Source organism: Haliotis rufescens, unplaced genomic scaffold (genome assembly GCF_023055435.1).
Source record: "Haliotis rufescens isolate VD_foot unplaced genomic scaffold, xgHalRufe1.0.p SCAF_20, whole genome shotgun sequence".
Lineage (NCBI taxonomy): Eukaryota > Metazoa > Mollusca > Gastropoda > Lepetellida > Haliotidae > Haliotis > Haliotis rufescens.
In genome coordinates, this window is record NW_025963891.1 from 20,404,856 (window position 1) to 20,415,188 (window position 10,333).

The following is a 10,333-nucleotide window of genomic DNA, read 5'->3' on the forward strand; positions in this document are numbered from 1 at the left end:
ACATTACATATGTTCAATTATTGTATACCTATCAATGATATGAGGCATTTTGCATTTTCGATAGAGCCAACATGGAGACGGTCATATCAAAGGGGGTATAATAACCAGAGTCTTATTACGTCCCCTGCTCTGCTGACATGGCTTGTTAATGCATTTTGAATGGGCGATCAATATCAGCCCAGACGGTAAGAAATTAGAGTTACGTCCCTTAGTGTGTCATCTGCTCGTCTGCTCAGCTAGCTTTCCTGTGATAATGACATCCAAACGTGAAAATGTTTTGCATTAACTTGCAAATAGATACATTTTCCAATTTTATGTTATGGAAAATGATAAAATGGTTATATGTCAGTTTTCATATCAAACCCCATATCAACCCTCGACCCCCACATTAGCCCTCAGGCTGATATGGGGGTCTCGTGTTGATATGGGGTATGATATGAAAACTGCCATATAATAACCATAAGTCTGCCTCATACAATCTGTCCACACACACATTCAGTTTCCTGCCTGCTGCAGAACAACATACTTGTATTATTAAAATATTCTTCACCAAGTAGCATTCTCACTTTATTTGCACATATCGCTGTGTACAGAGTAATGAATGAAGATATTGTTGCATTAAACTCATGTCAGACTTGCACCACAGCACTGTGTACACAGGCTTTGTTGGACCCTAAGGGACCGGTCATTTATTACATAGGGGTGGTAAGAGGCTTTTGATGCACTTATGTACTGAAAATAATTACATATGACCCTCCCCACATCCTTGTACATTTTTGTCTTGACCCTCCCCAAATGGGTGTATTTTTTTTTCTAACTCTCCGCAAGAGACAAGTCATATTTTTGGCGATGCTCCCATGATTCCCTCTGACCCACTAGCAGCTATAACCAATGATCGGTCCCTAACTATGCCAAATATAGATACTGGTACCCTTCAACAGCTTGGTGTTCCCACATACTTGGATATCTGCATATATTCATATTAGCCTTTGATTAATTACAGTAGGTATGAGTGAGTGAGGTTTTACGACGCTTTAAGCAACATTCCAGCAATATCACGGTGGGGGACACGACAAATGGGCTTCACTCATTGTACCCATGTCGGGAATCGAAACCTGGTCTTCGGCGTGACGAGTGAACTCTTTAACCACTAGGCTACCCGACCGCCCCTTGAAGGTATGAGCGAGTAGGGTCTTGCATCCCTTTCAGCATTATCCCCACCATATCACTGCAGGGGGACACCAGAAATGGGACTCACACTGTACTCATATGGAGAATTGAAGCCAGGGATTCGGGTAACAGGACAAAGCTTTAACCAGTAGACTACCCCACTGCACATGTTGAGCATGACACAATATTGTCAGCAAAACTAACCATTTCATCATTAATCTTAGTTATAACATTACATAAATGTTTTTGTCAATGCTTATTTAATACAGTATCAGGGTTTTTTCATTTTATCACTGCCTACTTGAAAACATTCCCCACGGTGGGCCCAGTTACATCCAATACATTGTCAAAGAGGTACTGTTTTTTCCCCAGCTATTTAAACAATTCCTTTTCTTTCAATACCACACTTTTGACTTAATGGACAAGATCAATTATCAGAATAACATTATCTTTTCATTGGACACTTTGTGGAACATCTTCAATAGCTTTCACAGTACTGCATAACCAGTAAAATTCTGTCCTTTTCTATTGTTTGTTCACTGTAAAACTGTAGTGTGCTCATTTAATGTCAAGATGAACAAATCAAAGTCTTCTGGGAAAATATGATGGGGATCTTTAGTGTAAAACTGGCTAGAATCTTTATTGCACATCAGTCACAGTACCATAGTCTGCAAGTTTCACTGCATAGCAGTATGTTCAACATGTCGAGATCCCTAGCAGGAATCTGACTTGACTTGAAGTTGATGCCTTGCAGAGGACACTCTGGAATCCGAGTATCAGCTTATGTCCTTAACTCCTCCCCCGATACAGAGACAGGACCCGAGACATCATACCACCATCGTTATTTGTTGTTACCATTTAAAAAGCCAGGGACTACACAGAATCTTCATTCAACAATCAACTCAGTAATAAATTCTCAACGTACATACATGTACATGTACGAGTACACAAAAACACCAACCATCACGACCTTGTATGTCAACATAAACATGTCACACGATCACTGATACTCCCCACTACACGTATGTCAACATAAACATGTCACACAATCACTGCTACTCTCCACTACACGTATGTCAACATAAACATGTCACACGATCACTGATACTCTCCACTACACGTATGTCAACATAAACATGTCACACGATCACTGATACTCACCACTACACATATGTCAACATCAACATGTCACACGATCATGGATTCTCCCCACTACAAGTATGTCAACCTCAACAACATTCACCCTCTCAACAAACATATATTTACCAAACATGACAATCATCCCTTGGTGACAAACACAAACATGATGATCATCCTGTGATGTCGCACACAAACATAACAATCACCCCTCGATGTCACTCACAAACAAGACAATCATTTCCTTGATGTCACACAAATATGACAATCGCCCCTTAATGTCACACATATTCTTGAATCACACTTCACAACTCTTCCTTAGACTTCTTCCCTTTCTTCTTCTTGGTCTTGTTAAGCGAGCTACAGTCCCCCTGTACGCCATCGCCGTAACACAGGAACTTCTCGAGGAGCTTGCCTTGCTCCTTGTAGGCGTGGTAGATCTCCTCCTCCCCCAGTTCCCCGACGTAGTTCTGGCACATCTGCTGCAGCCTGCCAACACAACGCCACACACATGACAACCACTCACAGGTTCATGGGAAGGAGAGGCACATTTTGTGATCTCAACTTAACAAAGATGTAAGATGATTACAAATAATATGTCAAGCAATTGCTATTTGGTACTGTGATACTTTGGATGATGACATATATACCAAATGAGTTGGATAAAGTGCTGTAAAATGCTTACATTTTGTATATCTGATCACCAATAAAACTTATGCAGTCTGCAATTTCAGCAGCTGGTCCAAAGTCCGAGTCTAGTAAAGTTTTGTTTTGTCCAGTAGTTTGGTGTTTGGTCTAGCTGATAATAGTTAATATATTAACACTAAAATCTACTGGTGAGGTGAAATGGAGTCGCATCCAAGATTATTGCGCTTATATAGCGACGTGCATGTACGTGTGTGTTTGTGTGGCTGCTTGTACTAGTCCGGACTGATGCCCATTTATAGTGCTAACTCACTGAGATACCATGCCACAGTTTAACATGAATACCCCACTCAGACACAGTATACTGACTCCGAGCCGACCAGTCCTTGTTTCAGCCCCTTAATGTCGAGCGCCAGACAGGGTAACAAAAAGTGCCATCTTTTAACGTCTTTCTGTGTGACAAGGCCGGGGATCGAACCGCGGACCTTCCGCTCTCCCAGCAGACACTCTAAAACTAGACCACGGAGGTGGTCCTAAAATCTACTGAAATTCATGTTAAGAGACCATATGTATAGGGCACAGATTGCAAATGAATGTTTAGTATGCGTAAAACAAAGCACCTGCACTGTGTGTGTTTGTTGTTTAACAATGCACATTGCAATATTCCAGCAATATGAGGTCTGGATCATACGATCCAGTGATTGATATCATGAGCATTGATCCAGACAATTGGGAGATCACCCAATCCATTAAGTCACCTATTACAACAAGCATAGGTTTCTGGGAACATATTCTTTCCCTGGATTCCCTACAGGTTCACCTGCACTGTGGTTGGTCGGTTTGTTGTTTAACGCCGCACTCAGCAATATTCCAGCTATATGACGGCGGTCTGTGAACAATAGTCTGGACCAGACTCCAGTGATTGACATCATGAGCATCGATCCGCGCAATTGGGATCGATGACATGCATCAAACAATTCAGCGAGCCTGACCACCCAATCCCGTTAGTCGCCTCTTACAACAAGCATAGTCACCTTTTACAGCAAGCATGGGTTGCTGAAGACCTATTCTACCTGCACTGTGAATTGAGGGGCCTCAGACGACTGGATCACCCCTGGTTCCTGTGTACATGTCAAGCCTAAGGAGAAAACAGGCAACTCACCTGCCAGGCCATTTGCCGCCCCCCTGCATCACCCCGGGGACATCCGCTGTCTCCAGCCCGGGGCCTGACAACCGCTTAACTCCCTTGATGTCCTTCACCCCACAGCTGTATATGGTAAATAAATAATAATGTAAATTTTTCCAAACATAATTTTCTTCTATTTTAAGAAACACAGATAATGTTAAATATTCATAAAACAATCAATAGTTTTTTTAAAGATCATTTACAACTAAAAAACACGCGCATGCGCACAACAGAAATGTCACAGTTTGGCTTTATTAATTTAATGTCTCTTTTCTTATCAGAGAAAATACAGTAAATGGACTACTAAACAGTGAGAAAGTTGCATAAATTTGTCCCGTTTCGATGTATCAGAGGCGTAGTAGGAATTACCAAACAAATTAGGAAAGAATTCCAATGTACATCATGAGGGTCAGTGACATGTTTCTATTGTCATTAAATATGAAACGAATGATAAATAAATACCACAAAATAGAGAAGGAGTCATTAAAACTGTTATGTTACAGTATTCTACACAATAAGCGCCCAGGGTGCTCTCAAAATTAGAAATTGGGGGATCTTATTGTAATGTATTTTTTGTGAGAAAAAAAACAGAGATGAAAGATTGTAAATTTCGTAGTTTATGCTGACAGCCTGAAATGATACAAAAGAAAAGTATGTTCGTATCATACACAACAGATACATTTTCCAAAATTTAATTGCCCATAATTAAGGGTGCATATAACACACGAGACTGCATATTATACGTGAATAAATAAGTGTTGTGTACATAGATCAATCGGAAGAGGTGCTAATTGGGATTGTTCATTAGCCAATATATTAGCAAATATTGCCGTGGTATATGGGAGATCTTATTAGAGATCATATCAAACTGATTACTTGTTACACCGCTCACATTGTTTTCGACAAACAGAGTAAAACATCATTTTGATATATTGTAAACAACAGCCAAAGTTGAATACAGCTCCTGATTCTGAAACAAAGTATTTTCAGCAGAGACAACTGACAACCAACAAGATGACACAACCACCACACAAGTCGTCAAACAGCACAGGCTATATTAGATCACTTGGACTTTTGCCCAGATAACTGTGATCATGACTTACCTTTCAAACTTATCCGTACAAACTACTTCAAAGATGTCGAGAATCTCATGTTCTGGTAAAGTTTTCACAGACGGTCGATTCTTATGAATCTTGTCAAACTTGGAATACATCTGGAAGAAAAGATGCATAAAGAAGTCATTCTCTACATAAAACATGATCAGGATTCCATCCAAGATTATCCAGTTTATAATAAGATTAAACAGATTTCCATTCAACTCGTCACAGTCCTGTGATTGTAGCGCCTCCCTAGTCGTAAATGTCTCTAAGTGGGTGCCATCCGGCACAGCTCTGTGTCTCTATGCTAATTAGGGTAGTGTTAGAGAATCTGTTGTCCTTTTATTCTCTAGCAGTTTAATCTCATACTCTTATCATGTACTGTTTTCATATATGTTATCTACCTTTGGGTAGTTTATCAAGAATCCAAAAACCACAAAAAAATCCTAATACTTACCGACTCCCTAAGTGGACTGCAAGCCCTCCAAAACAAAAATACCAAAAACCGACCTAAATTAATAAATCAAATACTTAAAAGCTCCAACGACCTAACTAAGGCAGGCAAACAAATAACCTTCTTGTGGATACCCGCCCACGTAGGAATATACGGTAATGAAAACGCCGATAAAGCAGCTAAACTATCCCTCAAAATCCCAGAAATAAGCTTAAACTTACCCATCTCAAAATCAGAAATTAAAAGTGTAAACAAGCAAAAAATCACCAAAAAATGGCATAACCTATATCTAAACTCAAATAGCCAAATCAAAAAAGTGCTCAGCAAACCACTAACCAAACCAAAAATTCTCCATCCATCCAAAAAAATCGACAGAGTAATCACTAAACTCCAAACAGGACACACCAACCTAAATAACCACCTAAAAAAATTTAAAAAACACACTACAGGTAACTGCCCACACTGCAAACAACCAGAAACCCCAGAACACGCACTCATCCACTGCACACACTACCTAACACATCGAACCGCATTACAAACCACTCTCAATCTAAACAAGGCTCTAACTCTAGAAGCAATACTAAACCCACAAAATAAACTAGAAAACTTCAAGGCCTTAGGCGTATTCTTAATCAAAACGGAACTAATAAAACGCATCTAAAAACACAATAACTCACCAAATCAAAATCACATAAACAAACAAACATCCACCATACCCAGCTCCCTTAGTTCTCCTCCCCAATCCCATCGGCATCTATTCCAAATCTCAAAATTCCCAAATTCTATATAAGCAACCCCTAAAACCCCCCTCTTGGGTTGCACAGACCACCTTCGCCCCTTTCGGAAACACATTAAATGGCCTGGCCGGGCCCGTGTGCGAAAGACGCATCAGTCGGAAAGCGCACGTTAAATCTCCAAAGTAAGTAAGTAAGTAAGTAAGTAAGTAGTTTATGTTCATTCCTCCCACTAGGCCATGGAGGCGGTCGGAGATATGGGGAATTAGGCAGTGTTGTTATACTGTTGGGGTTAGGAAATGTTTCATGTGTATCTGTATGCAATCAACTCAACCTGAACTGGGAAATGATGATATATTTCAAACATTACTCAATTTCATTAGGTTATCTGGAGCTCTGACATATACCAATAACTGAAAAGAATCTGACACAAGCTATAAAAACATGATTAAACATTACCACTCTTCATTAATGTAAAAGTAAAAGATTCAATCACTGGTATTAGTTTATGGTTGTTTAACAATTACTTGATAACACTTTCATGCTTGCAAAACACTTACCTGATGAACTGTGGTATCATTTGCAATAAGCATGGTTAACATATGCATATTGCAATACTAACAAGTCATATTGGAAGGTGTCCAAATTGTGTTTGTCTGCAACTCTATTTTTGTGATATATCTGAATCTAATTCATGGTCTCTGTAATTACATGGTCAAAGTCAAATTTCACACAAAGGCTAATTACATCTAGGCCAACACTAGAAATGACCACCATGACCACACCACACAGACCCCCTTTAAAATGTACAAAGGACTATCATTACACATGGGGTGCAGATTGGTTCACATTCATTGACTGACTGTTATCCAAACTGCCCTGTATTCTTTTTCAAACTGATACTGGCATAGAAGAATGTCCTTTCCAAATTTGATAAATTCATGAACAGGTTGGTGTACATTTTCATGCCATTTAAGGAGCATTTGTCTACTGCAAAATCACCGACTAACATTAATAATAATATTATTTATTCATTTGGATGTAAAGGTTACAAGCAAATACAGTCCAAATACCACTCTATAATCCAAAGTATGCATATGTTAGGTATGTCCTAATAATCTAAATGTGAACATGCACACAGGTGCCTTGAACAGCTGTTGAACAGTTTGGTTTATTTTTTTTTTAACAAAACTCAATGCAACCCGCCACATATATCTTTTAACAGGTTCGTTATTTGATGACATTCTACATATAGAATTTAAGTTTAAACGTTTCAGTCCGATATGCTATTGATTCCAAAGAACCTAAGTCCTCCAATACACATAACTGTCTCAAATCTTATAACCCATGTAATCTCCATAATGACACTCCCAGTCAACCCATAAAACAAAAGTGCCACGCCCACTTCTGAAGTATCAACAACGTTCAACAGCAATTCACAAAAGTCTGACAACAAAGCAACATCGTCAGTATTGACACGTATACTTCCGCACTCACCAAATGTGCAATCACCCTGCATCCGTCACACTTGAGAGATGAGGGCATGTGAAAGCTGTAAGCATCTTCATCGTCCAACTCGGGTGTTTTGAAACTAAGTGTTCCGGAAGAACCATCATCACTTTGGTCCAACCCCTTGATGGCTCCGTCACCGTAAACATGAGAGAAGAGGGCAAACAGGAACACCGATGAGATGAATTGCACCGCCATGACTACCCGGTTTCCTGTCAATGAGACAACACACACAGAACTGGTGTATTATTCAATGTTTCGCTACATATCAGTGATATTTCGCGCCGCGACAAATGAAGGGAAGACACGTTATGCGCAGTGAGAGTGCGCAGTGGTTACATCCTGGATCGTGTTTCCGCGATAACCCCCACTGTGTTTATATGCTGCTATGGTTACTAGAATGTTTTAATTTAAGTCTCGGATTTTAGTATTTCTCCCGATAAAAGGTTAAGATTCAGGTTGCATTATGAATATTTCATTAAGTCGGATAAAACATTAGACGACAGTAGATCAGAATGAATTATTAAGCATTGGAGATTGGATTTCAATGTTAAATCTTGCCGTGTTATTTCAGGCTTGTGTGAGTGGAACAACGGGTTTTGTTTGTATCAAATTATTAATCAAGATTCGACTTTATTAACAAGAGTAGATGATTTGTTAATACAGCGAGTCTGCGTAATTACTCTCCTTGTTTCATATTAGGGAGCCGTTGTGTACACAAAAGTAATTGAAGTAAACATAAAATGCCTAATGTTTCTATCCATGGTCACGTTATTCTATGCGGTAACCCAGCCCTGTTGGTTTTTTGTTCTCTAATCCATGAGCGTAGCAGCACAAGATGGACATCCTTAAATGTTTGTCATTGTAATTACTCTCCCTCCCAACAAAAAAGTTTGTTCTCACGGAAATGAAAATGTAATCATTTTATTATGCATTTGATATATTTACTGACGACGTGTTTAGCCAAAGGACCAGCATTACAAGGTTTGCAATACCATCTCCTTCCTACCGGGTACCCGTTCCCTACCTCCCATCATCCCATCCGCCTACTATGAACTCATCAAGCATTAATCACTCACTTATCCTGTTTAATTGGCTTCATGACCCATTGGCTTCCACCTATGTGTTCTCTGTCCATCGTGTTGTGACAGTATTATCCCCATGTTGTCAACACCTTACCTATGTTATCCCACTCATATATGCAATTGTTGTTACTGTTAATCCTCCACCTACTATATATATTCTGTACTATGTCCCTCATTCAGTCTTGCTTGACAACTGTATAAGGATCTATACCGGAACGTCGCTTTTTACAGTATTAAATAAGTTGTTATCCATAAAATTGTGTCTACTTTATCATCCGTCAACTTCTAAGTAATGCCTATCAAACAATTTGTTCCTTACCTATAAGCTAAAATGTTTGAAATATTGTTTGTTGAAATATGTCTCATACAAAACGCAGAATTGATCCGTCGATATTTAAAAGATGTCAGGTAATTGAGACTATACTTATCAGGGCGACTAAAATAGATCAAAGAGGTACTGAGGATGGTTAGAAAGGTCTAATAAACAATCTGCAAAGCTAGTTTACGCGTACGGGATGTGTGAGTTAAATCCAAATATCATTAGCCAAGTTCCAGAAAAATAAAGTTGTGATGTGCCAAATCATACAAGTGGAAGCGTGACATACCATCAGATTAGCTACAGTCTTAACTAGGGAACGCGCGCTTTGATATTAAACTATCCACAGTGTCGAAAGACATGCACTCAAAGTATTCAGCGCGTTCAGCCAGTGACAGTTTTTGCTGTAGAGTTGCCTAAATGATGGTGATGTATTTGGCACGTGTCCTATCTTCCCGGAGCACCTGGTGCATGGCATGATATGGAGGTCTTCTGATGTTTACCTGGAATATATCTCATACATGTTAGATATAAACATGTTTCAGGAAAGTAGCTCTGGTCGAGAACTAACGATTTGTTTCACATGTTGGTGTTTACAGTGGCTGTTATATCAACCACACAAAGTTGCCGGAGTTAGTATAAGTGAGAGTTAATATTTCTTTCCGTCGATCGCATCACCAATTTTGCACATTTTCGACGCTGAAGCCCATTTGAATTCGCGGTCCCTTCCTCGTGCATATTGTATGAAGATGATTTATACATTGTGCGTGGACATACGACCACTTGTGTATGTCCTAGTGGTATGTACCATGGAACCAATCCGCCAAAGCCTTACAGTGGTACTAATATTTCTCATATCTGTGGTGAAGAGAAACACAATTCAACCAAGAAAGCGACAATATCACTAAAATTTGCCCTAACGAATTATTGTAAACGATCACGTCACTAGGGTTGGAATTATTTCATGTCCTGCCCTATTTCTGCCATCTCTCGACCGAAA

General features: G+C 39.5%; 1 protein-coding gene across 1 annotated transcript; it reads right to left on the bottom strand.

The window, feature by feature from the left end:
• Positions 1 to 158: 158 nt before the first annotated feature.
• On the bottom strand, positions 159 to 8,251 carry LOC124137541 (marginal zone B- and B1-cell-specific protein-like). Its single transcript, XM_046503887.2, has 4 exons — positions 7,921 to 8,251; positions 5,242 to 5,351; positions 4,115 to 4,219; positions 159 to 2,796 (listed from the first exon to the last, which is right to left on the bottom strand). The coding sequence occupies exons 1-4, from the start codon at positions 8,128 to 8,130 to the stop codon at positions 2,613 to 2,615; spliced, it is 609 nt and encodes a 202-aa protein (XP_046359843.1). The 5' UTR covers positions 8,131 to 8,251; the 3' UTR covers positions 159 to 2,612.
• Between the last annotated feature and the right edge of the window lie 2,082 nt (positions 8,252 to 10,333).